At 51.5% G+C, this 26,478-nt stretch overlaps 5 protein-coding genes and 4 pseudogenes across 5 annotated transcripts; 4 read left to right on the top strand and 5 right to left on the bottom strand.

Annotated features, from left to right (window-relative positions):
• Positions 1 to 3,958: 3,958 nt before the first annotated feature.
• Positions 3,959 to 6,098, top strand: SAPIO_CDS3224 (uncharacterized protein; the record flags this gene model as incomplete). The annotated part of the gene is made up of 10 exons (XM_016786066.1): positions 3,959 to 4,401; positions 4,533 to 4,609; positions 4,683 to 4,762; positions 4,826 to 4,896; positions 4,970 to 5,044; positions 5,106 to 5,332; positions 5,388 to 5,499; positions 5,585 to 5,712; positions 5,789 to 5,950; positions 6,013 to 6,098. The coding sequence occupies 10 exons, from the start codon at positions 3,959 to 3,961 to the stop codon at positions 6,096 to 6,098; spliced, it is 1,461 nt and encodes a 486-aa protein (XP_016644072.1).
• Positions 6,099 to 7,060: 962 nt separating this feature from the next.
• SAPIO_CDS3223 lies at positions 7,061 to 7,309 on the bottom strand (annotated as a pseudogene; the record flags this gene model as incomplete).
• Positions 7,310 to 8,162: 853 nt separating this feature from the next.
• On the bottom strand, positions 8,163 to 9,410 carry SAPIO_CDS3222 (annotated as a pseudogene; the record flags this gene model as incomplete).
• Positions 9,411 to 10,422: 1,012 nt separating this feature from the next.
• On the top strand, positions 10,423 to 11,154 carry SAPIO_CDS3221 (NADH:ubiquinone reductase (H(+)-translocating); the record flags this gene model as incomplete). Its single annotated transcript, XM_016786065.1, has 3 exons — positions 10,423 to 10,548; positions 10,669 to 10,910; positions 10,995 to 11,154. 3 exons carry the CDS (start codon positions 10,423 to 10,425, stop codon positions 11,152 to 11,154), a joined length of 528 nt encoding a protein of 175 aa, XP_016644071.1.
• Positions 11,155 to 11,902: 748 nt separating this feature from the next.
• SAPIO_CDS3220 lies at positions 11,903 to 12,988 on the top strand (annotated as a pseudogene; the record flags this gene model as incomplete).
• A 1,030-nt stretch (positions 12,989 to 14,018) lies between these two features.
• SAPIO_CDS3219 (uncharacterized protein) lies at positions 14,019 to 14,913 on the bottom strand (the record flags this gene model as incomplete). The annotated part of the gene is made up of 4 exons (XM_016786064.1): positions 14,019 to 14,088; positions 14,203 to 14,499; positions 14,660 to 14,736; positions 14,896 to 14,913. The coding sequence occupies 4 exons, from the start codon at positions 14,911 to 14,913 to the stop codon at positions 14,019 to 14,021; spliced, it is 462 nt and encodes a 153-aa protein (XP_016644070.1).
• Positions 14,914 to 16,959: 2,046 nt separating this feature from the next.
• Positions 16,960 to 18,189, top strand: SAPIO_CDS3218 (uncharacterized protein; the record flags this gene model as incomplete). Its single annotated transcript, XM_016786063.1, has 2 exons — positions 16,960 to 17,354; positions 17,484 to 18,189. The coding sequence occupies 2 exons, from the start codon at positions 16,960 to 16,962 to the stop codon at positions 18,187 to 18,189; spliced, it is 1,101 nt and encodes a 366-aa protein (XP_016644069.1).
• Positions 18,190 to 18,690: 501 nt separating this feature from the next.
• On the bottom strand, positions 18,691 to 20,915 carry SAPIO_CDS3217 (Glycosyl hydrolase family 47; the record flags this gene model as incomplete). Its single annotated transcript, XM_016786062.1, has 3 exons — positions 18,691 to 18,909; positions 19,019 to 20,352; positions 20,462 to 20,915. The coding sequence occupies 3 exons, from the start codon at positions 20,913 to 20,915 to the stop codon at positions 18,691 to 18,693; spliced, it is 2,007 nt and encodes a 668-aa protein (XP_016644068.1).
• Positions 20,916 to 22,312: 1,397 nt separating this feature from the next.
• SAPIO_CDS3216 lies at positions 22,313 to 25,846 on the bottom strand (annotated as a pseudogene; the record flags this gene model as incomplete).
• Between the last annotated feature and the right edge of the window lie 632 nt (positions 25,847 to 26,478).

Genomic DNA, 26,478 nt, shown 5'->3' with positions numbered 1-26,478 from the left:
CGAGCGAACGAAAGTCTATGGCCGGAAGTGGTTTCTTCAAGTTCGGGGATCGAGTCGTCTCAGGGCGCTTTCGTGATGGTTCGTGGCCGAATCAAGTGCGGTTCGGTCGGGTTGGTTCGAAAAAGTGGTGATGCAATTTGGGGGGAAGAAGTAGTAAATACTTTAAGGGATCAAACGGCCGATACTCCGCAAGAAAGTAAGTGAGTGATTGCCCTGGCCCAATTCTGAAATGGCTATGGTACAAGTGGCTCTCATCAGTTTGAAAGGCATCAAATGCGCAAGGAACTCTGTTGGATCAAATCAATCAATCCGGGTTGAGGGGGTGGCGGGCAAGGCTTATCATCGACTCTGGACCGAGTATGACTTTGTACATTGCATCAAATGCAAAACTAGGTTTTTATCATGGGTCATGGGTCGGCTGGGGTGGTCGACAGTACTTAAGCTGTAGATAACGGCGGATTTCCTGTAATCTCTACTTTGCAGACCATCTGGTCGGGAGGGTTGGACAAACGCTAATGATTGACTTGCCTGATTGGGCTAAGATTGAAAAGATGGATGGGTGGAACAGGGGTCGGTAGCATGGGGAAATGGGGTTGGGCGCCCAGCGAGGTGGCATTATCGGCAACTGGATGAAGCGTGCTGCAGCTCGCGGTATGGTTTTCGAGGTCGATGGCTCCATTTTGTCGCCTATTTCCGCCGTACGAATCAAGAGAACAGAGAGGTACGCCTACACCTTGGCTGCTTGCGACTTCGTATCAACTTTTACTCTGTACTTCATACGTCTCAAATGATTGTGGAATAGACAAGGATGAAGTAAAATAGGGCGGCCCGGGCCCAGGGTGGAGGTGGCGTGGCGTAGCGTGGGTCGCACAGCTCGTTATCAAAGTGAGTCTGCCTCGTTTGGGGAACAATACAAAGGCAGAGACATCGCAGATAAAACAGCATTTGACATGGCTCATGAGCTATGAGGTACTTCAATGTACGAAGTAATATTGAGTTCCCCCTATCGTCCCCGGATGTGGTCTCGACTCTGTTGGCTCTCGGACTCACAAAGGGGGAAGAATGAATCAGCTTGCTTTCAACTGGCTCCTTGGATGAGTGAATACCCTAGTGACTTGTACTTCGTATTGTCGAGGTTAGACTCGAAGTCCTTCATGCAAGAACGTACGTACACCAATACTTCGTACATCAATAGCGTACATCATCAAGTCGATATCAACCTTGTCCAGATAGGGTTTGAGTTGATCGCTTTCAAACCTAACCCTTGTACCTCGACGTTCCAAGTCTTGAACCAGTCAAAGCAATCAACTGTGAATCAACCCCCGAAGAGCTGGGTAAGACGCCCCATTAAACTATTTAGTTTACCGGTGTGCGCGTGCTGCATCAATCAAGTCATTTGATCGAGATCGACAAAGGTAGACGGCACTGAATCCATCACTCCAGTCGACTTGGCATGTCAATGCTGTAGCTAAAACATGCGTCTGCCTTTAGCTCGCTCGATTGATGAATTAGATGCCCCCATTCACTCAGCTGTTTGAAGTACTCTCAGGTTGCGTGCGCTGACTGGATTGCAGCTCGAATCTTACCGACTGCATGGTCCAAAGCGGAATGTGGCCGATGCGAGGAAACTGGACCGCCAAATATCAATGGGTCACTTAATATTAAGATTTGTCCTACGAAGTAAACTAATTCTTGAGTGATTGATCCATTTTGATCAACCCAATAAACTCGAACGACGTTCACTTTAATGCTCTTTTCCTATTGCCATTCCCCAGATCTCGAGACCAAGCCTCTTGATACCCCAGGCGAACTGTGCCCGGTACGTCGTAGATATTAGTTGAAGCCCCGCTTCAGCCAAGATCAGTCGTTCATGTCGGCTTGGGCACGAGAGATACACTGATTGCCGCTAAATGAGCAAACACTCTCAGAGATCAATGGAAGTGTAGTAATCCCATAGCCAGGTTTTATTGGTTTAAATGTTATCTGAGAGATCAGATTCACCGCCTGACCTATCTCATGACAGGTACTTAATAAGTATTTTCAAATATAAACTATTAGAAGATAGACTGGGCTCATACTTGATGTAGGATATTTCTGGTAGCGGCGAGGATCTCTCGAGCTAACGTCTAAAACCCTGCTACAGGTTTATACGTACATGCCTCCTCTGCCCTTGACCCATCGAGTACATGTACAACAAGATACAGCCAGCAACATTCTTGATCCAACGGAACAATGCCAGTTCGAACGAGACGACAACCTATCTGTCAGCAACCCTGAGCCTGAATGGGGCGACTTATTGAGGAAGTCAGAGTAGCTCTTCGCATCCAGTCCCGAAGCACCAACGACCACCATAAAACGATTGAGCGTGAGCAGCTTGAGCTGTGCAAGACAATGGATCTCATTCCTTTCGGTCAGTTCTGTCCTAATTTAAACGTGCTCACCGCTCAAGAGAGAAACCCTCCACCGGCCCAGGACCCAGGCTCCAAGGTCGGCACTAAATGCCCCGGCCCAGCCTCGGGCACTTCCGGGTTCTAAAGTGTTCCTCGGGCACAAAATACCCACCATCATCGGCATTGAATCAATCCACGAAATAAGGGTTCGAGATTGGCATGTGGTACGAAGCGCTCTTCGACCGCGCTGTAGCCTTCACCCGTGGATGCGGGCCAGGATGAAGGAAGTCCACAATCAGTGCCACGTGATGCGTGTGACGACTTCTGTTCCTCGACGCATGACGGCCTGCATCAATGGGGTAGACAAAGTATTGGAGCAAGCTGAATATACGAAGGCTCTCCTCCTCAACAGCATCCATTTATAAACACTCTCTCCATAGACACGATTTTCCCATCCGCGAGAATCTGCGAGAATGACGGACATCATCCCAAGGCTCGAGTCGTCACCGCATTCAGCATTCTCGAATCTTCCCGAGTGCTCAAGCATGCAATCCCTGAAGACAGAAATGGTCACAGGTTATTAGGCCTAGTCCGAGCCTTCTGCTGAACCCCCGCACCTCCATTCTAGTCTCACCATGCACTTTTCCATGCGTTTGACACGTCAGTGCAGTATATTGAAGGCCCAAGATAATTGGCACGTCATACACCCTAGTTCGGTCTGGTTGGGTGATGGTTGTTTGTCACCAATTTTTTTTTCTTTTTTTTTGGCAAGATTTGAAAGGTGGAAGTGGGCAACGAAGGGAAAGGAAAAGGGCTGGAAGTCCGGGAATCGTGAGAGCCACCATCACGCAGAATCACTGCATAGACAGCATGCCCCGGTCCAAACCTACGCATACAACAAGAAGCCATACCTGAGACAGACAGTCTTCTTAGTTTAGTCAAACATGCAGCGGATTGCGGGAAGTAATGGAGCCTGGGCACAACCAGGCCGGCAATTGGCCTTGTCGTTATTCTCTAGTGGGTGTGGGCTCTTGGTTCATGGAGATCTCACGTCTGATTGCATCGTCAAATGGTCGTGCATAAAATTTCTGCCCAATTCAACCAGCCAGGTGGTTCGACTGAAAGTTCGCCCCCGCCTCTTTAACGTTTCCATTTTCTTTATATACATTTGATCCTTCCAGCTCCGACCTTGACCAATGCTCTTCCTCCGATGATTTAGGAATCAAGGGAGATTCCAGAATTTACAGCCCTCGGATACACAAAAGGGATACCGAAGAAAATTAAACGCGAGCGTACGAGCGCGAGAGTGACGAGGCGGGGGTTGAGATCTTGGAGTCGAAATTCATACGACAATTAACTGAAAAAACCGCATCAAGCTCTCCCTTTACGGGAGGATCCTTGCACCGTCGAAATCATGACACGACTACTCCTGTGAAACCTCGGAGCGTGTCCTTTCTTTTCAATTTATTACCTTACTTTCCCTCCCGTACACTTCACCTTAACTGGTTCGGATTAAATTTCGGATCTGGAAGAATCAAAGGGCAGAAAGGATGAGACCGACATCAGCCATGTTCGCGCCGACGGAACAAACCGGTTTCCTTGATGGCCGGCTTCTTCAGGGTTGCTTCCGGGAGTCGGAAAGGTGTGAAATCGTCGGTTTGAGTCTCGAAGGGCTTCGCAATGCCCTAGTCGAAAGCTTCCACGCGCATATGACGGCTTTGATCGAGGAGATCAAGACCTCGGGCTGCATTCTCCGGGACCTCGCCGACAAGTCCCAGGTGCATTACCAGCGTGTCCCCATTGTCATGCACTACCTCGATGTCGTCCTACCCTGTCTCTCCAAGTCGCTACGCGACATCACCGAGTACATCGACGACCGGACGTCCTCCAAGGAAATTCGATGGCGGAAGATGTACAACAAGATGACCGAGGAGGGCGGCGGCATTCCGCTCCCTCAGAGATTTGTGCTCTACAACCATTACTTGAGACTACTTCACCAATTGCTTACAAGGTTGGTCTCGGATCCTCGTTACATAGATTGATCCCATTTCTATGCCAGTCTCGCCCTTGACATCGTGTTGTCTTTGCTTTTATTGCTCGCCGACCGCTTCCACGATTCCCTGGCTGACCTGTCATTCAAAGGAACCCGAATTTTGATCTCAACACTTTGGAATCGCTCCGGAATCGTATCTTGGAACTACGCGAAAAGAGGGGCATTGGTGAGTTCATGTGTCCCGAGATGGCATTGCCGTTCATCGTTTCGAGAGTCGCTCCCCCTAACAATACGTGAAGCCCATACGCCTCATACACAGAGTACATCTGGCGCACTTATACGGCCAGAGATGATCCTTGCGCCAATGGTCCCAGAACCCGTGAGTTGATCTCATCCACACACTATTTGTGGAAGCACTCTTCGTTAACGATATGGATGGTAGAACGCACACTGGGCCGAGCAGATCTTTTCCCTCCCCCTGCCATCACGGACGGCCTTCCAAAACCCACGGAGGTATGCAAACCTCTATCATACCAGCAATCAGCGCCATCTCGTGCAAATTGACTAAATGGATCTGCCTTCTTAGATCAAAGTCGTTCGGACCCCATCAACAGGCGGCCCAAGTGCCCATGCCTCCAGAGTCGAAAGTCTTGTTCCGAAGGTACGCAATATATCCTACGCCTCGTCCACAAGCGGTAGAGTAGAGGCTTATTTATGCCTAGGAAATTCGACAACGATTCGCTAGCACTCATTGCCTACATCAATTCCTCAAACCAGGCGCCGTATCTAATCATGCAGCCCTACCATATGGGTTCTCAGTGGTTTTCCATTCGAGGCGTCCACGAACTCTGCATCCACCGCGACCACTGCGCAGTTAATCTCCGTCGCTGGAGTCGAAGAGAAGGAGCCGCCAAGTTGTGGGCTTCTCTCTACTTCATCACCTGGGAGGGTATGCAACCATGATTGAGCATTTGTTCTCTATCCTTTACTAACGTATCACTCAGAAATGGTGCTTTTTCATTGCACTTTCGCCTCACTCAAAGCGCGAAACTCGTTGACGCTAGAGGTTGACTCGGATGAGTACGTCTTGAAGGGCGAGAAGCGTCTTTTCCAAGCGTAAGCTACATCCCCACCTTTCTTTTCTCCCAGCCTATGGTTGGCATAGCGGTCTTTCTTTTGCGGCTAACAGGTCTCTGCGTAGTCAAATCATCGATGACGGGTTTAAGCATTCATTGATCGTGTACGAAGACCGCGAGACCAAAGGCATGAGGCTTCATGCTGCAGTGTGGGACGGCGAGCTGCGACAATGTCCCGTCTGGACGGCCTTTAGTATGCTACCCCCCCTCTAGGAAGCAGCCCTTGACCAAGAGGATGTTGAAGAGTTGACACTGACCATTATCGCTAGTTACCCATCAATGCACCTCGCCAACATGGCTTGAGAAAAAGTCAAGATATCGTATCTGGCTAAAGGACGTCCAGCTCTATGTCTTCTGTCAGGAGTACCGGCAGCACAAGCAGCGTAGGAACCGAGAGGGTGCATTCGAGCTGAACTTCATCAACGAAAAGGGTAAGTTATCGAGTGCGACGCCTTCGTTCGTGGCATTGTTTACTAAAAAGCCGATGCGACAGCTTGTTGCAAGTTCAGGGATCTCTTTTATCCACCGCCCTCGCCGGCAAGCAACGCGGATTCGGACAATAATGCGGGATCTTCTTAACAAACAGAAGGTTTCCTACGAACGAATACGGATGCTTATTCTCCAATGCAAACCTAGACGACCTCAAACTTGACGGACAAAACTCCCAGTAGCACCGTCGGAACATAGAATGTCGAGACTCAACCATCACTAACAACCACCTACCAGAAGGGAGAGACTATCATCTGTCTCCTCCCCCAACTGGCTCCAAAATTGTTCTTCTAATCCGCATCTCATCCGACCTTCGACTAATCACTACCATATCATTTTTTTTTTTCTTCAAGTGCCGAACCCTTCGTTCACACTTATCAAATTTATCAGCGAGGAGTTCTTGGTTTTCCGTTTTACTTTCCCCCGCGACACTGGCCCAAGACGGGTCACTTCTCCATTGGAGAGCGGTTCCATGAATTTCCTTTGTTTAGTTACGGCTTATGAATCTACGAACCTTACGCCTTCTTATGCCACACGAAGTTAGATATGAGACTGCTTATCATTGAGAGTCCTTGTTATACCCAGTGTTTCGGGGGGAACCTGTTGCTTTTTGAGCGGTTTCAGAGGTGGAGATATGTATCTTATCTGGCAGGAGGAGCAAGGAGAATGTGGGAACGGAAAAGCGTATATTAGCGAGGAACAGAGACCAGATCCAGTGTAACCAAGTCTTCAAATGCAAAATATTTAGTGTTTCCCATACTTGTCGACTCTTCGTCTTCAACGAACCAGGCGGGCCGCCATCTGGACGGATACTACGTGAAACCGAACGATAATAATCAAAGGGAGCTGAAAATAACCAAGCCCTTCACTTCCAAGAAAACGCCTGACATCAAACAAAGTCCACCGATACCCAACCCACACGATAGGGGAATATAAACAACAAGTAACCAATCCTCATCAAACAATCAGTTCTGCATCCTCTTGCAAATATGACCGTATAGGCCATACGAGGCCTGGAGCCTCCAAGGGGACAAGCTAAAGGTTGTTGTTCTTTACGTCCTCCCCATCGGTGCGGGCCGTATCATGCCTAGATCGACGTGCTTCGGGGTCTCGATGCCATGCGCTTTATCGTGCCTGGTCGTGGGCGGCGCGCCAACGTCCGAAAGGACCGTTTTAATGCGGCTGCGCAGGCGGCGGCGGGGTACTTTGTTCGTCTCCGCGGTGGTTGTGAGAGGGAGAGGGGGTTTGACGAAGGAGGCTTCAGTGGATTGGGAGGTGACGGAGGCGGCGTCGGAGGCCATGTTTGCGGCGGCGGTTTTTGATCTTTTTTGTTTTCTCTTGTTTCTCTTGTCTTGGCTGAGCGATTAGGTGGGACGAGATGGTTGATAATTTGGACGGGAAGACGCAGGTGGGCAGAACGTCATCAGCACCAGCGACAGCAGCACGAGGGATAATAACCTACTGAGAGATTCCAGGTCGGTCTGGGGAGATTTGGGGGAACAGCATTGAATGACCCCACCTCCTTTTGCAGGCCGTGCTCCAATCGGGCGGAACAAGACGTTGAAGACGAATGAGAACAGGGGAAGACGCCCCGGTTTGAAACTAGGCTGTGTACAAAGGTACTTCGTCCTGTACGAAGTACCTCGCAGTACTTCGCTCTTTCGTTGCCTTCCAAGTTGGATGAGGACGCATTAGCAGCATCAGTGGGTGCTTGTGCTTAAATCCTGATATTGTCGATCGATTCAACCTTGGTGCCATGTTTGCACATTTGCCCATTCGTATGGTCCCCTCCTACACCCATTCGTCTTCGGTTGTCTGTTCTTACCGACACCTGAGGAAAGATTCCGGGTTAGAGAAACAAAGCGAACCTATGCGCGGATAGCCAGGCCATGCCTCCTTCAAGCACTAATTTGCCAAACTTTGAGCTGATTCGAGATCATGTCAGGTCAGGTCCCCTCACAGACCTCGAGTCTTGCTGGATTCGCTCTTTCCCCTAAAACATCAAGAGAATAAATGAACGGGAAAAAATGCCATCAATTAATATACAAGACGCCGGGTTTCACGCCCTGGTGGTATCCTCTAATGCACTCTAAAACTCATGAACAGCTACTTCGTAAACATGTAAAATAAACACATATAGATACCTCTAGCCATCTATAATTCGTCCTTGACCCTACCCTTCCCGGCCACCTTCCGTGCCGACCGCAACTTATCATACACTTCCTCGCTCCAATGACCCTTCTGGCCCTTATGTCTCTCCGCGATCTTCTTCAAGTAGAACTCCCAGCAACCATCATCCCTAGTACCGTCCTTCTTGGCGCAAGTGTCATCATTCGCTACTGGTCCACGGGGCCATACGCCTAACGTAGCGCCAGATTCATGATCAAGGAATGTGTCCAAGAGAAGATAACCGACTTTGCGTTGGGCGGGGTCCCAGCGCTCATCTTCGGCGGCAATGACCTCGAGAAGATTCTTCATCCCACCGTTCGCGAGGAACTCATTGCGGATAACCGGACTCTGTAATAGGCCCTTGATGGCGAAGACAGTCGATCCCGCTCGTGATACCGCGACAGCGGAAAGGTCGTCGGTCGCGCTGGGCATAAAACTGGTATAGAACGCATCGCGGAGCGTCGAAGCGCCGCACTGCGACGCCATATAGTTCGACCATTCTTTCTCCACCTTCTCCAAGGCTTTGGCATTGTTCTGCATCGCGCCGGCGAGGATACGGGATCCCGCCTGCCGGTCGTCGGGCGTAGCGTCGCTACCGACCATGAGGCAAAGAAGCGCCCGGACAGCCTCCTTATCCTCGCTAAGCTTGAGCCCATAATAGATATCGCTAGAGATATCGAGGAGGTTCTCAAGTGCTCCATGGAGCTCCTCACTAGTGGCCTTTCCTGCCTTAATCACCTTGAGCGCATCCCAGAAGCCGGCTTCCTCCACCGGTGGTGTCTTGATCTTTCCAACTGGCTCATACGCCGGCGCGCCCTCGGGGATACGCTGCTCAACGTCTTCCTGGGGTTGCGCTCCTTCCTCGGGCTCCACTATGACTACCGCCTTATCGACGGGGAGCCCCTCAAGACTGGGATCGGTCTCATCCGGCACGTTGATCTTGGCCTCTTTCTGACCCGTCCAAATGTTGAGCCGTACATGTAGACCATTGGGGAGTTCTTGGTCATCATGGACAATCTGGAACTCGTCTGTGGGCTGGAAGACCCGGGGGTAACATTCGGCCGGGTTATCTGTGTGGCAGATGAGGTCTTGGACTTCTGGAGATTGTTTTGTGCTGTCGCTATTGCTGGATGCTAGGACGGCGGGCGTAGCTAGCAATATTATTCCGAAAATCAAGAATAATATAAACAGAGGCCGTTTCGAAGTTGCGGAGGTCGCCCTTGACGGTGCCATTATGGTTGTTGCTTGAGGCTGGGAGATATGAGAATTGAGGTTGAATGGCGAGTACTTCAAGAAAGTAAGACCCAAAGCGACCAAGGTAAAGTTGTGGGTGCCGACGGTACAATTGTGAGGAAATGAGAAACGATTGGAAATAGTCGTATGAACAAACTCAACACTCGAGAACGAAATGGTTTGTTCTCAATGGCTTCTGATGCTGAGAAAACCTTCAGGTTCTTTTATAGTCATGGTATATCCCTTGTGAAAACGTGGCGGAGAGAACAAGAGGACAAATAGGCCAACAAGATTGACACGTATTGGTATATAGATTAACACATGGTACATTTTGCTTATGGAAAAAAAGTACCTTATTACCCTGTGCCAAAACTGCCTGACGATCATCACCGGGTGCATATTTCAGGAATTTGTAACTCTCTTCCACGGTCAACACCTCGCCACCCACCAAGTGAATCGAGCAAAATGCCACTTGTTCTCAAATGGGTTTTTTTGGCCTCATCGGGAGCCATTGCAGCCTAGCACCAAGAGAAATACGGGCAATAATACAAGATTACAAGAAGTTCAAATTCTAGATTTTTAGAATCGGCCAGAACCTACGAAGTATGTCATGGCTAGTTCCTTTAAACTCGGTGTGCCGTGATTGAGAATCCACATCAGCAGCAAACGACATCATCAATAGCAGTCTTGCCCACTGTGAGCGCCAAACAAATTCCTCCGTAGCACTGATAATTAGTGGGATCAGAGCCCAAGACCCCCGGCTCCAGTTGATCATTCCAGGTACCTTGTTCGTGCTGCAACTCTTATGAAAGCATCAACCAATTGTGCATGAGCCAATGCCTCTGACTAAATACCCGAATATTAGCCGACGTTGGTCCACGTTATTCGCGCGGAGGCTTCGACACAACCGGCATTGACGATATCGAATTTCGTCAGTCGACCCGAGTACAAGAAAGCATTCCCTTCGCGCAACATCCCGGGGCCTTGTCAGCGATCGACACGATAACCAAAAATGCTCGCCCTACGACAAAAAGCCGCTCGCGTAGCATTGCGGCCAACCCAGTTTTCCAGGGCGACGAGACGATATGCCTCGGGCGGACATCACCACGAACACGCCAGTGCGGACGAGCCACTTGGGGTAAGGAGAACCCGGTTTATATACCGTTCAATGCGCTTTTTACGCACGGAATAGAAGGGGGGATGGCTTCAATTGAGCAATTGACTAACAAGCTGCCCACCTTTTTTTTCTTCGGAATAGACTGGCCTCATCATTACTGTCGCCGCCCTGCCTGCGGGCTGCCTTTTGTACTTCGCTGCCCGCCGAGGCGAGAATGGAGAGGAGCCTGCCCTTACGAGGTGGCTGCGGAAGTACCAGAGTTTGAACGAGGTCTGGCTCGAGAGGAATACGCTACACTCCCAGGCTGTCCAGCAGGCCGCTGCCGATAAACTGCTCTTCCTTACTGCTCCCAGGTCCACCAACTACGAGCTCCGGTTCCCCGAGTACGTCACTCCTGCCTATATATTAATACCGAGCGTCACTCTGTCTGGTGTCGTAGTGTATGGAAATTTTCTGACCTGTTTTAGGATCATTCAATCCCATTCGCCGAGAAATGTCGTTGCCGGCTCCCTCATCAACATCGATGCGGTAACGGAACGTTACAGGAAGCAGCATTACGAGGAGGAGGAACGCAAGGCGAAGAAGCTTGCGGCTAAGCAACAAGCGGAGGCGGCAGAGAAGGCGTAAAAATGAAGAAGGGGAACGTGGAATATGACAGCTCAACCTGAGAGAAGGAGCAGGTGTCCTGTATTACATCAATGCAATTTACATACAAACTTTAGAATCGAGCCTGAGCAAAGGCAAGAGTGTTCCTTCTGTTTTACCCATCCCGCCTTCCTTCCCTTCTTAAGCGGAGAAGCTGCATGTTGACGTTTTGGTACTATATCTTTCATGTCACCTTGTACTTCCTCCCTGCAATTAGAGCTTGACCAGTTCTTGCGGTATCAATCCTATCGTTCCACTTGACTGGCAGCGACGGGCATTTACTCAAGAAATTCCCCCCTTTGTCTATCCATCTACCTTTCATTTCATACTATCACTTCTTAGCCTCTTTTCTTTTATTATCTTCTGCCTCATCCGACTAGCTCTATCACACTCGATCTGCCTGTTTCAATATCCTAGCTATGCCAAGTATTGCAGCAAGCAATACCAAACTTCTGCCTCATCGCTATTACTCTTTCCATGTACTTCGGTGATGGCGTCAAAGCCAACCAAGGACTCTACAGGAGAAGGTGGGGGCTCCAGGCCACCATCTACAGATTGCACAGAGGTGGATTCTGAGGTGACTGTCGAGGGTCAGAACAACGAGGCGGGCCCAGCCAGAGAAAGGTCCCAGGCACGGCCAACACAACCATATAATCAACATGAACCACTAAGGTCAACACATCTATCAGCTCATGTTGGCTCTTTCAGCCCTAGGCTTCTCCAGACGACTATGGACGGGACCGGCCAAATAAGAACGACTATTTGGGTAGAAGAGGTGTGCCCTGAGTCCGATGTGATTTTCACCCCCTTTATTATTGCTAGACCTGCAGAAGAAGATCCAAACCTTGCGAGGAGGAAACGCTTCATATATCTAGATTCTCCGTCTGGTCGCAGAAGAGTTCCGAATCTGAAGAGCATTCTTCGTCAACACAATATTAGTCCTCGACTGCCCAAACCGCACAAGCGCCCGAAGAGTGCTCGATTCACGAACTTCGCCTCCGTTTACCGGGGCCAGACACCGATGAACGAGTCGGACATTATCTGGACGGCTTTGAGGCCGCCTGGAGTGGTGCCTGACTTGGACGATGACAAGATGAATGAGGAGCCACCAGTTCCACGAGAGACGACGGAGAATGACAAGAATTCGGCAACCTTCCACCGTCTCATGATGAGGGGACCTACGGCCGCCTCTTATTCTGGCACTCAGCTGCATCCAGAACAACCCAAGGCGCGTTCTTCAAGCCTACCGGGAGATGCTAGCCCCTCAACAAGCGAAACGTCAGAGCCGTCACGACTTGTGATGCTGCCGCCCAGACCGCCCACTCCACCGCTGCCCTCCCCGCCACCAGCCAAAGCCTTTAGAACGTTTATCCTGCCTCCCGATGACGTACCGGTACAGGGAGGTTCAACCTCAACCCAGCCCCCATCTCCCTTAACCCATCCCCCGGATCCCCCAAATATCCAACAGCCGTCTCCTACATCTTCGCGTGGGCTGTCTGGAGGAACCGTGCAGACACAGGCCTCGCACTCAGCTCCCTCAAACCTCCAACGGCCATGTCTTACGTCTTCGGGTCAGGCGTTTGGAGGAAACTCGCAGACACAGGCCTCGCACCCTTCTTCCAAAACGCCGGGGTCTTCTGCTTCTCCTAACATAACAGATCCACCCCTCCGTATAGGTCTAACACAGCACAAAGGCCGTGGACTCTTCGCCACCCGATCCTTACCGACTGGCACCATTATCGTGCGTGAGAGGCCACTCATCGAAGAGCGGCATGATCTTTTGCCTGGCGGCCAGCGCCGGATACGAGGCTCTTAGGAGAGATACTCACCAGCAAAGCAACAGCGAATTCGGTCCGCGTTCCCTATCCTCGCGGATATCCCTTCTCGAAGCCTCATGGAGCATCATCGCGTCACACTTGAGCATTTCATGACGAACTACTCTTTCCAATATGGCCAATATCAGATGGGTCACGTCTACCAGTGGATCTCTGTCGCGAACCACTCGTGCCTGCCGAATGCGAGTGCCGTGGCCGGGCATCCCGGAACGCTTCGCGCTTTGAGGGATATTGCTGAAGGTGAGGAAGTCACGATCATGTACACAAATGGGAACCTGAGATTCAGGTGTCGATGTGAGGAATGCACTAGAAGGAGTCAGTCAAGGCTTAGGGATCGCTTGAGAAGTAGTGAGGGAAGCGGAGGTGTTGTCTCGCTATTCGCGGGAAGGTCAAGGAGCAGGAGGAGGCGGAACTCCACGGAGGGGCCTTCAACAATCAGCGAGACTCCGTCTACCAATGAGGCGGGATCCAGCAGCCAGCAAACACAAGACCAACAGTCACGCGAGGAAAATGTCGAAGACCAACAACAGCAAGGGAGCAATCAAGAAGAGGAGCAAAGACCATCGGAGACCGTACGGGCCTCTGTTTGGCGTTTCTTTGGCTGGCGGGATTGAGTTGTCTCTTCAGATACAAGTTTCTTGCCTCGGGAGTGAGTAGTATGAAGTTGAGTCAAGGTTGCAGGGAGCGAAACGGCGACCAATAGTCGACGGAATCCATTTTACTTGCACTAAGAGCGGCCGAAGTTTGGCGAAGCGCATGGAGGAGCCTACAAGATTCATGTAGAATAACACAACAAGCGAAAGAAAATAAGAGACAAGCGGCTCGGAATAAACTTGCTGTATTCCTTGGTTCCTGATATCGATAGAACTCCCTTGTCAACGAAGAAATTTCCATTCGCCCAGACCGCCCCTGATCATGCATATGACGTGGAAGTGCATATAATTCCTTTGGCTGACGCCGTCACTAAACCCTGACATTTTTTAAACTTTCATTATCCACCCGGCACACCGTTTATTTGAGAGGAATGAAACGCGAAGAGTGGGTGGCACCGATACCGGGGCGACCGTGCTTGACAGGCTTGCTGTAGAATGGGTTAGAGAACTTGCACGATTCCGTGAAGGCCGAACACTGCGTAGGCAAGAGAAAGGCTCCAAAAACAGCGAAACGCTGAAGAGGGGGGGCGGGTTCAACGTACTAAGAGATGGAGAACTCTCCGAGGTAGTGGCCAACCATCTCAGGCTTGATCTCGACCTGGTTGAATTCCTTGCCAGAGTAAATGCCGATGACGCTTCCAATCATCTCGGGGACGATAATCATATCACGGAGGTGGGTCTTGACGAGGTCGGGCTTCTCGTTAGGCTTGGCCTCCTGCTTGGCCTTCCTGAGCTTCTTGATCAGGCCCATGGGCTTGCGCTTGAGGCCGCGGTTGATTCGACGCCTGGCGCGGGCGTGGACGAGCTTGCGGAGTTCATCGGAAGAGAGGTCGAGGAGACTGGAAATTGGAGGGGGGGAAAGAGTTAGTCCAAGAGCCCTCACGTGCTTAAACCACCGCGGAAACAAAAACATTGTCGAAACATCTAGAGATCCCCCTCATCCATGGCATAGGGTCGGATTTGTTCAAACGGGTGATCTGGAAGAAACAGTGTACATACGGCTCGAGCTCAACTCCCCTGTAGGAGAACTTGCGGAACTGTCTTCTCTTCTTGAGCTCGGCAGCCTCCTCAGCGTTCTATATTCGCAGCAGACACGTCAGTTCATCATCTCGTTAAAAAAAACGCTGGATAGTTTCCTCGCTCGTGCTCGAAAGGCATTTCTCGTCATGTTGGAATCGAAGGGAGGGAGCTGTTTGAATCGCAGACAGCTGGGCGGGAGAAGGAGGAAAACGTACGTATTCGTCGTCAGCCATGTTTGCGGTTGTTGAGAAGACCAATTCGCTATTCGATGTGACTTGTCGAAGAGCGAACCTGGAGGCAGTTGTCGATCGTGTTGGTTGGTAGTTCGCTGGGGAGTATGTGATGGAAATAAAGTACAACCAGCACCTTTGATAATGAGAGGGGCTCTCAAAATTTTGCCGTAGGGTTTGAGTGCCCTCCACATTTGGGGAGGGCCAGGATGCGGTCATCACGTGAAACCGATTAGTCATTATCCACGAACTTCAAATGCACTTTCCTGTTCCTCCAGGTTGTGCACAGCTCGCCTAAATTTCCGAGAATACTTCCGAGGATAACCCGACACTGTCTCTCATCAACTTCATTCGTTTGGAACAGAAGTTTAGGACGAAATGCTGGATTCGTCCCTGCCAAGCAGTTCTAACTGTCGCCGAATTGTTCAACGCCCTCCCTCGAAATTCGGCATCGGGATGGTTTGCGAGTGCATCAACCCTTTCGCTCCCCGCGAATTTCCATCTCCGAGGGTGATAACGAGGCTCTAAGAGCGATGCGAACTTTGCAATTTCGTCTAGAGCCTGGACCTGATGTGGTTTCTAAACATTTGGGGTTCATTTGTTTGCTATATCCATGATCTCGTCATGCTCGTTTTGGCCCATGTGGCCTCGAGCTTCCCACGTTTATCCCCCCACTGTCAAACTTCGCAGGTCGACTGGTGAAAATCACTTGGCTCGCGGTTGTTGCGTGCCGACCATGCTTGCTGCTCTGTCACAAGGTTGTATTGGGGCTTTACTCTGGCGCTCTTGGCATTGTTCCGAAGTACGAATTATGACTGAACGCCTCTTGGCCTTTTCTCCCCTCATTCCTTCTTGCACTTTCGACTTGTATCTGTCATGAGACGGTCAATCGTTCTGGGCGCTGGGCGCTATGCACAAATTGTATCAGGTGCCACGTCGCAGAGGTGTACTGCTTCTCTAGAACCATGCAAGAGTCCATTCTCTCGAAACCGCTCTGAGCTATGGCCACGGTGAAGGTGTGCCCTCAAGGCGCTAGACTGTGGTTGGCCGTGTGGATCCATCCTAGCTTTCCGACCACCTCATGCAGGCGCGTAGTGCCTCGTCTATACTGCAACGTACGTAAGTCTTCTCCACGACGCTAGAGGGGACGACGACCATGATACAGACATAGCAATTCGCAGACGGTTTTCTTTTCGTGGCATCTCCGGCTCGGCGCGCTTGATTTTTTTTTCTCGGCCTGGTTCTCATCGGCAAGGCCAAGACCGGAGGATTGGCACAATGTGGATAGGTCTCTCCCAGCAAGTGTTCTTGGCGTCCGGTTCGTTGACCAACAGTCATTGATCAACGACTGGGGTCACTCGCCTGATATTATTTGCCAAGTCCCCCAGGAGAATCAAAGGGACCACAAGCTCTCAGTGTAGTGGAATGCCCAGATTGTCAGCACTCGGCCTTTTTTCTTGGGAGAAGAATCGCCAAAGAGGACCCAAGGCTCCCCCTGTTTGCCCAGATTCATATTTCTCTTCAAACATCTTCCTCCGTCTATTTACAGTAGCTGGGGCCGTCTCTGTCTCATTACCCTCTCCCCCCCTTCGCCTCCCACCATTCATTTTGCTCCATCGAGTCGCGTAAGATGCCAGAATTTCAACAGCTTTAGCCTCCGTGCTTCCACCCCATTATGCTTCCTAGCTTCGTCAATGCCTCAAGAAATCCGTGACCATTGGTGACTGTGGGAGACTAGACCCTGACCCTGGACTTTGACCTCTTCTTTTGTTCTCTTCTTTTTTTTTGCGCACGTGGAATTGGCATTTGAGGAACACCAGCTCCAGGAATACGCCTTCCAAGACACATCCGAGAGACAAGTCCCGAAAATCTATCAATCCTCGCTCTTCACTCTTCACTCTCTCCTCTTTGCCCCCCCCGTTCCTTACCACACGCTCGGATCGAATGGCTTAAATCGGCAGATAGAGAGGAACTGCGCATAAGGACTCGTTCCGTCCACCGCCATTCCCAATCGCGAAGCTCCTTTCTACCCCCGGAATCCTCAAAGGAATGGCACCGAATACCCCCACGCCCTCAACAACAGCAACACCTCCGACGGCCAGCTCGACTGTTAGCCCCACCACCACCAGCTCCCCGCGCCCGACTTCCTCGCCTTATTTGACTCCCGCCCTCACAACACATTGGACACGGCCCGAAAAATGTGGCTATACTTATGATGCCGACCACCTGCCCGGTGCCGGCACGGCCCTGACGGCGTATCTCGACCGGTACATCGATGAAGACGCGACGACATTATCGTGCTACCCGCCCGGCATGTTCGAATCGGGAAACTCTGGGACGTTTAGTCCGGCGTCTTGTCCTACCGGCTGGTATACCGTTGATCGCCCTGATAAAATGGATTCTATACCAGCATCGGGGAGGACAACTCGTACGTGCTGCTCGAAGTATGTGTGATCCACAGTTGTTCCTTTACCGAAGTGTCTCTCTTCTTTATTATATTCCCCCCGAATATTTCAATGTATTTTCCCCATATTATTTATTGTAGCTTGAGCACTAAGACGCCTCGTTCACAGACAATTCACCCTGAACGGAGACTTTTGTGAAAAATACATGGCGACCGTCATCGCTACACCCGTCCAATACATCACCTCCGAACAGACTCCCACCTCCGTGAGACACATGAGCACCTACCTCGTCGACGCCTCAATCGCCCATCACCCCATTGTAATTCTCTTCCAAGAAAAGGACCAAGGGGTCCTTGGCATATTTGACGACGACGAGCACATTGTAGATCCCGACAACTCATCCCCGTCCCCCAAGAGCTCCCCCGACAATCTTCCCATCGGCGCTAAAGTGGGCATCGGCATCGGCACGGCCGTGGCTCTTTCTCTGCTTCTCGGCCTTCTCTTCTGGTTTCTCAGGCGTACCTCCCCTAAACCCGCGAAGATCTACCCTTCCGGGCTTCACGGGACGTCCAGTTTTGAATCCCGGCCCGGCAACAACTGCAGGAGCTCCTCGTCATCCCTCGGCACCGCCGCTGGTGACCTGGAGACCGGGGAAATGCGGTTTCAACCTCGCCAGGACGCCGACCCGCCTCCCGCATATGAACCGTCGCCGCAGCGGAATAGCCTATCAAGACCGTCGACGGGCGGCGGCGGCGGCGCAAACTCGCCAGCTGGAGAGGAATTAAGGGCGCTAAAGGAGCAGCAGGAAGCCATACAGAGACGAATCGAGCAATTGGAAGGGAGCGCTACGGATGACACGAGAAGAGTGTCATGAGAGAAGGAACTATATTTTCAATCTACTAGGTGGGCATTGTATTCAATGATTATGTTTTTAAGGGAAAGATAAAAAGGTCGGGAAACGGCGAGGACATGATACCACATACCAAGAGGTGCAAGCGCCTCTACTTGACACTGCTTTATGACATAGGCCTGTGATTCTTTTACACTTTGGATAGAAATTATATATCAAGTTATTTCAGGATTTTTATTTTCGGCCTTCCATCTTCGAGAGATGGCAAATATACACACGTGAAAAACAAGTTGGCCGTAGTGCACCCCGCACTCCGTTCTTTCGAATTTCCGATACCATATACCATATACACGTTACGCTGCTGTGATGCTCCAACTCTTCTTGGTGTCTCGCTACTAAGAAGGCAGGTAGGGGATAAAAAAAAAAAAAAGAAAGGCAAACAAGAAACGAGAAACAATCATGCAATAAAGCGCGTCCGAAATCAAACTGCAACTCCTTACTCTCCTACCTTCCCCCGGCCTCCGCTTACTCCCCCTCTTTACTTGGCTTATCCTCAGCCGATACCTCCTCCTTCTTGATGATCCTGCCAAACCGATCTCTAGGCTTCCGCTCCCAGCCCGTCGAGAAGAGTCGGCCCATTTCAAACCGAGGCAATGGGTGTGCCTCGGTGTTGAATACGACCTTGTCCAGAGGGAGGAGATCATCGGGGGAGAAGAGGAGATAGAAATACTTCAAAGTCTCGGCCTAGATATCTTATATTAGCCTCGCTCAAGACGAAGGACAGAAGACGAAAGAAATAGTGGGATCGATGTGTTGAGAAGAAAAGATGTGGGGAGAAGGGCGTCAAACTTACCAACCAGAAGCTTTCCATATTATCCCTCGTCACGGGCGGCACTTTATTCGCATTTGTCAAGCTCGTAAAGCCCCCACCCTCGACGGCCGTATGTTCCATGAAGCTCATGAACATCTCCCAACCCCACTCCCGGTACTTCACGTCGCCCGTGATACGCCACATGTAAAACAGGCTCTCGACGGTCTCGGGCCTCTGCAGGTTATGTACGTCTGCCGGCTTGACGATGAAATCCGCTCGCCAAGGAGCGTCGGCGTCCGAAGAGCTGAGGACAGAAGGCGGGGTCGGGTGCGCGGCGCCTTCGGAAAGAGGGGGTTTGCCGACGTTGAAGTGGGTGATTTCTGCGGCGAGACCGGTGGCCATGTACTTGTAGGTGGCCCAGCATGTGTGGGTCAGCTCGGCGGCCAGCTTGATGTCTTCTTCATCCTTGCGCGACCAGGTGGCTAGTTTGCGGGCTTCGGAGAGGGGCAAACCGCCTGTGGCAGCGAGGGCGATGGTACCGGGCATGAAGCAGACGAGGTGGTCCATCTTAGGCGAAAGCGGCGCATCGAGACCTTCGGGGCGCTCAGCGATGATGGTGAAGCCGGAGGGTTCGGTATAAGTGATGAGGTGCCTGCGGACACCTTCGAGGGCCTGATCCCACATCTCCTCGTAGATGGGCTCTGCTTTGTTCGTCTGGAGGTACTGCTTGATAAGGTATTCGTAGTAGGAATCGCCGCGGCTGCCAAGGCGCACGTTACGACCCTTGAACTTGCCGGAATCGGGATAGATGTAGATGGGTACGAGACCATCCTCGGCGCCGTTGTCGTCGATGACCTTGATGACCTTTTCAACCTTATCCCAGTAGAATTTCTCTCCTGTAAGCTTAGCGAGATACTTGAACTCGAGCTGCAGCGTTGCGGTTTCGGCTGTTGAGGACGCTCCGTTATCCGCGTGCGAGGGGATGGGTTGCAGGGTTCCCAGATTGACGCTCGCGAATGGAATACCCGAGTCAGAGTCGAAGGCTACCATCAGACGGTCGGCAAGATCCTTGGCCTTTTCAAGGTACAAATCCTCGCCGCCTGCGTCCTTGGCTACCGGCGCCATGTTGGGGAATTCGGTCGATAGGTAATGCGCGGACAGCAAGCCACCCAGCATTCGAATCGTCGTCTCGAAGGTGTTTACGTCCTGGTCTTGGTCCCACGTCAAGGTATTCTGTAGCCACTCCCTCGCATGGCTGAGCCTCTCCGTCTGGTTCATGATCATCATTGTATCAAGCGAATCAATGATTATCCAACCAAGACCCTTCGGAGCCATATTCCTTCGTCCTTTCGACACGGGATGGTACTCATCGTAGCCTGCGACGCAGTTGTCCGTCAGTCAGCCTGTATACTCGATCTTCCTCGGGCAAGAAAGAACGAGGAGAAACGCCAAAATGACTTGAAACCAGGAAAGGACGGCACTTACCCCACGCATATCTCTCATATGCATCCCAACTCTGCTCAAAGGCCCTCGCGACATGCTCTCTCCTCTTCTCCCAATCCACCCTTCCCCTCGGCGCCTCCGTCAACGACTTCCAGCTCCACACCGACGCCCTTCCTTCTCGTTCGCGCGAAAAGGCGCCATTGTAGTACATGACGGCTAGCAGCAGCACCACGCCAAGGAAGGCCATGACCCTCCTTCGTCGCCATAGCGGTCGCATCCTCCGCGACGCCGCGTACGTGTACGGCTTGTCCTTATACATCGGTAAACGACCGCCGCCTTCTAGGAGATTCTCGACTCTGTCTTGGACGTTGTGAAGAAGCGCGGAACCACGAGTTGTGCTGCGAGAGGACATGCCCGACGATGCCCATAATTGGTCTTCGAGTTTGCGCTGGGGATTCGAGAAGGAGGGAACGTTTCGGGGGACGGAAAAAGCCATGGCTCGCGGATCGAGTTGTAGCAATGGGTGTAGCAAAGGGCAGGAAGAGTCGGGAAAGCTAGGTATTCGAAGGACGGCGATCTCGAGCCAGCAGGAGGAGTTTGTGAGGAGTGCGATCAGTCAGTCGGAGAGAGGCTTGCAGGCAAAGGCGAGGTGCTGTATCTGATGTCTGCGATTCCCGAGTCCTGGAGAAATTAAAGAGTGCACTGCACTATTAAGCCATAGCTATCCAAGAAGGTAGGCAAGCACCAGGGGTGAAGCTGGAGGAGAGAGACTGGGAGAATTATGAATTGGTACAAAGCATGGACTGTGCAGTGAAGTTAATTCCAGTCCTCTGGTCTTTCCCCTGGAGCTCACCAAGATGGTTGTGTTTGTGTGAATGTGTGTGTTTGTAGTTAAGAGGTTTGTCTCAGCATCAAATCAATGGAGCAATGGAGCAATGGAGTTGAAAGCGGCATCTTCTGTTCCACGTTTTCTGGAGGTACATGTTACTTTCAAAGACTGGGAGAGGAAAGTACAATCTAGAGCTAAGAGTAGTCTGGTTCTACAATGTAATATTATCTTGTACAAGTTTGATCCTGGGGTCTGTGGGCGGTTAAAGTACCATATACTTCCTAAGCTAGTCGGCCAGGGTCCTTGCGCAAAGTTCCCGCCAATGCCGCCACCTGTTCATTCAAGGCATCCTCAGCATGAAGAAAATTGATTGAAGAGATTGGCTTTATGACTTCCATTTAGTTCTGAAGCTCTGAGATGGCCTGGAAATGTATTTACCTCTTTCATATACAAAATTGACACAAGGAAAAGAAATGGACATTCTTAGGGGGGTGACTAGAGCTCTTTTTTCCAGTTGGCAAGGTAGACTTCAATGTGTATCTTGAAATTCAAGTGCCTTACATAGACTGCCAGGCTGCAGTTGTAGATTCACAGGAAAATGGAGAAGAGAAAACAAGGACAAGTATCAAAGTGAAATGATGGTTTGAAAAGTAGAAAAAGAACTCGAAACTCTTGGAGCTATCCGTGATCAAATGAAAATAGTGGAAGAAGAAATAAAAAAAAAAAAAAAAGAAGGCGGAGAGTCTGGAGATGCCGTCGCAGCGAAGCCTCAATATCCCATGTCCTATTTCCTTATCATGTCTTCATATAACTAAACCAACTAGACGCCAGTACCAAAAGAAAACCAAAGATAAAACAAAAGAAAGGAAGTAGCATATCCAAGAACAGGCTCCCCGAAGTCCATAAGCCTTTTGTCACTCCAACCCCAGAGCTTTTAGACAACAAAATAAGAATGAAAAGAAAGTGTAGAATCATGCTTGTAGGGTATCCGAAAAGTTGCCAACGAACCAAAAAAAAGAAACACAAAATGGGGGAAGCCCCGAGAAACATGGGGGTCTATACCACTATTGGGAGTAGAAGTGGCCCGACGGTGCCTGGTGAGGAGAACTGGAGTAAGGAGAAATGGAGCCACCCGGGGTATAGATTCCTGCGTTTGGATCCATTACCCCCCCGAGGCCCACCGGCACCCCCATGTAATGGGTCCCGTCCTGGAGTCCAAGGCCGGCGGAGGCGGCTGGGTAGCCGCCGTCCGCCACGGTCCGCATGGGGAGGATTGCACCGCTGCCGCCTGCATCGATGTATGTGCTAGTATCGATGGGTAAGCTTTGGACTCGTTGCACGCCCTGTACCGGATGCTGGAATGAGCCTGGAGGCGCTTGCGGAGACTGTCCATAATATAACCTCTCATGGCCACTATTTACTGCCCCGGGAATGTTCGACCCGGTACCGAGGTCATTCTCCATTGCGTTTCCGTTGAACTGGCTGTTGAGGTAGGGTTCTTGGAACGTGACGGGAGCCATCGCGTGGTTGACGTTGAAATCGAAGCCCCCGCTACTGCCTTGATATTGTATAGAGACGGGTGCTGTTCCCATTGGCGAGCGTTGATGCGGATGCTGCCCACCATGACCGTTAAAATCGGATGTGGGATACGCCGAGTGTAGGGCATCCTGAGGCGGCGGGAAAGCGAAGGCCTGTCGCGGAGGCGCATCTTGTACGGGGCTGATGACGGTATCCGCCGTGACGTTCTTAGCGGCAACCAGGCGGAGGGTAGGGAGGCTGATCTGCTCCATGTGCTTTGCCAAATGCACCGTGAGCTTCTTCCAGGACTGGAGCTGCTTTCCGCAGAACCTGCATGGCTCCTCCTGTGCTTTCATGTCGGTCTCGACGTGGCACTTCTCAACTTTTTGCCACGTAGGGTCGTTGCCGCCATTCCTTTTCAGCGCCGCCTTGGTCTTGAACTTGGGTTCATCGAACTTGTGCTCTCGGACAAGGTGCTGGAGGAAATTATCCCGCCGGTAACACTTGTGAGTGCAATCGTCAACATCGCACTCCCACCACTCCAGGTGGCGATGGCCTTCGTTCTCGTGTCGAACCCAGTCTGCCTTGCGCTTAAAGATCTTGGGTTCTTTGCACTTCTCCCAAGTGCAAGTGAATGGTTGAACATCTTCGTGGACGTGCTTGGTCCAATCCGAAGGCTTCTGGAACTTTTTGGCCTGGTAGCAAAGCTGGCACTCGATCTCTGCTGGTAGCGTCGCTGTCGGAGGCATCGGGATGTCTTGTGGAAAGCTCTCCTGTGTGAGAACGCCCTCAATGGGAGTCAAGTCATTGTCGGGAGAGGAGAAGCCGTCGGTATGGCGAACTTCTCCTTTCTGGTCAAGCGGTATCGCGGATCCTCCCAAAGCTATGCACAAGGTGCCGCAGGGACACCTCGCGCCTTGCTGCATGTGTTTGACTTTTGCATTGAGGAGTGCCTTGTATCGAATTATCTGCTGATGCGCGATGCGGTCGACAAGATAGCTATTCGGGTTTAGTGCCGGATTCAACCGAAGGATGTGGGATTTAAAGCCCTCGAAATTTGGAGTAATGGAGTCGATTAGATTGTTAGACTCGGTCGTCCTCATCTCGCCATCCTCGAAGTCGTATTCATCATCGTCGTCATCCTCTGCTTCCGCCGGGACTGTTATGGCTGACGTCGCTATGGTCCCGACGGGGGGACCTCCATTCTTCTTCCAAAGATCAACCAAACTTGAATTGGTGTTATTTCCGGACTGTAATTTGGTATTGGACCTTGGAAGGTCCGATTTGCTTCGAGGCCGCCGGATGGGGTTCTTCACAGTCAACCCGCCAAATGGGCTTTTCGGAGAAGTGACCGATGTGGCGCTTATAGACCCGCTGCGACCATGGACCTGGCTAGCCTGACCAGCCCCCACTGCAGCGACACTTTGGCCCATTGACAAGAGTGCTGTGTTGATACTTGGCGTTGGCTTCTTTCCCCAGCTAGATGATCTAGAGGGTGGTGCTAGACGACCGGCCGTGTTGTCGTGCTGCTTATCGCCCGCCGCATTGATGAAGCCGGCCTCGTCATGGTTGCTTAGGGATCTCTTCAGAGTCGCGCTGGGATTTCGAACCAGCGACCGGAACCCATTCAGGAGCCCGCCGCCGCTCGATTTACGAGGGTCTCGGCTTATGGTCAATTTCTTAAGTAGGTTGCCGCTCAATTCGATGTCGGCATCCGTCCAGGCCGCAAGGCTCCGAGGCCTCGTTCCCCAAGTAGCCGCGTCTGAGATGATGGATGCATTATCCTGGCACATCCGCTCAAACTTCGCGATGGCAGCTTGCGATGACTCGGGTTGGTAGCGTTTACTTCCGTCGGACGCAATGGGGTGGACGAGGGGTGCATCAGCCCAGTTGCGGTTGGAGTAGATAATCTCAAGATCCTGCGGCGTCATCTCTCCGCCATGTTCAAAGAAATAAGTTTGGCCCGGAAGGTGCTTATTTTCCGTCTTATCACCGAGAGGAATCTCGTCGTCTCTAATGTTCTTGGCAATCTCGGTCCCGTCGATGCTGATCCTTGCCGCGTCGGCCGAAACGGGCTGCTCTGTCGAGTTCTTATCGAGCCAGCTAGCGACCACTTTCTTGCGCTCCTCAATCTCCCGCTTAGATACTATGTCATTAACGCTGTCAATGGCAGTGCGAGGCCGGTTCTCTGGGTCGAGACCTCCTTGGCCGGTGGCGGGGTTCCGAAGCCAGTTACCGCCGTCATCCCGGAAGGCACCCGGGACATCGTTTGAAAGAGGCGAAATTAGACCCCCGGGCGTGCTCCGCGCCGACGGTGGCCGTACTGGTTGGTCCGTTTCAAAGGCGGTCTCAATAGTACGCGACGAGGGCGGATTGTTCTTGCCCCAATCAGAGACTGTGACAAGCAGACTCCGGGGAGGCATCATGGCCGCCGGAGGGGCTGTTGCCAGCCCGTCGTCGCTAGACTGAGAACTACCGCTTGGTGTGAATTGGGAAGATCCTGGGTTGAATGGCGCCTTATTGAAAGGCCTTTGAAGCTCTAGAGGCGAGACTGAGGTTGGCAAGGACGTAGGTGGGGGCGTGAATGTTCGCTTCCTGAGAAGCTGGGGGGGAGTGGCCAGATCAGGGCTCCAGGGGTAGGTAGGAGTAGGTCCCTTTGGTAGGTTTACAGCGGCTGTTTTTGTGGCGGTGATGCTCACCGAGTGGTGGTTATTGGCGGAGAATGTGTTTGGTTTCGGAGAGAGGCTACTAGCATGACTAGATGGCAGGAAGGACTCCTCGAGGAAGGTCGGCGTGCCGCCTTCGTGATTAAAATCGACGCCAAAGAAGGGATCGTCATCACCAAAATCGCTCGACTGACAGCGATCAAAAGTTGAATAGGAGTTGGCAGGGGTGCCGATCTCGGTTTGGTGATTTGGCGAAGCCGAGTCACTTCGGTATCCGTGGAGGGGAGGAGATAGGTGACCGGTCGCATCTACGGGAGCGGATCCAGACGCATTATGATATGCGGGCCCAGGTTGTGAAGAAAAGGAACCGGCGGGAAAGGACGTAGACGAGGCGGGGATTGTTGTCGATGCCATGTTTTAAGCTTAGAGGATACACCTGTTCTGTGAAGCCCGCGCCAAGGTATAGGTCAATATCGGGATGACGCAACGCATGAATTAGTAGAACTCCATGCGACAGAAGGCTCGATGTCTACTATATCCTCGCGAAATACAACGAAGCGAAGCCCGGCGAAGGGGGGGAAGGCGAGGAGGGGGAAGGCACGAAGTTGTTGCCTGTGTATCACGGCGGGAGGGGTCGCGAGTTTGCGATCCACGGCGTCGCAGATGGAGCGAAAGCTGGCGAGAGCTGGTCTTGACCGAGCCAGAGCATGAGAGCTTCTGAAAAGAAAGAAAAAGAAGAACAATACAGGTGGCGCGCAAGGTATGTCGGATCGTGAAAACTGAGTTAGCGCTCAGGAGTGTACGGCGTCTCTGCTGAACCAGCTGGCGCTGGTCGAATGTTGGTCGGCGCTTAGATTGGAGTGTTCCTGTTCGTCTGATTGTTCAAGCAGCCCACTTCTACGAAGTAGCCTCTCCTCTCGGCAGCTACAAAAACAAGCCGTCTTAGCGCGTGGGGATAGAGAATCAATAGGGATTGAAAGGGGACGGCCAAAAAAAAAAATAATAATAAAACTTGGGGTTTCAAGGAAGTGGAAGAAGGAGAAAGT

The sequence above is a fragment of the Scedosporium apiospermum genome (genome assembly GCF_000732125.1).
Source record: "Scedosporium apiospermum strain IHEM 14462 chromosome Unknown SEQ_SAPIO_0088, whole genome shotgun sequence".
Taxonomy (NCBI): Eukaryota; Fungi; Ascomycota; class Sordariomycetes; order Microascales; family Microascaceae; genus Scedosporium; species Scedosporium apiospermum.
This window is presented reverse-complemented; position numbering and strand designations above follow the sequence as displayed.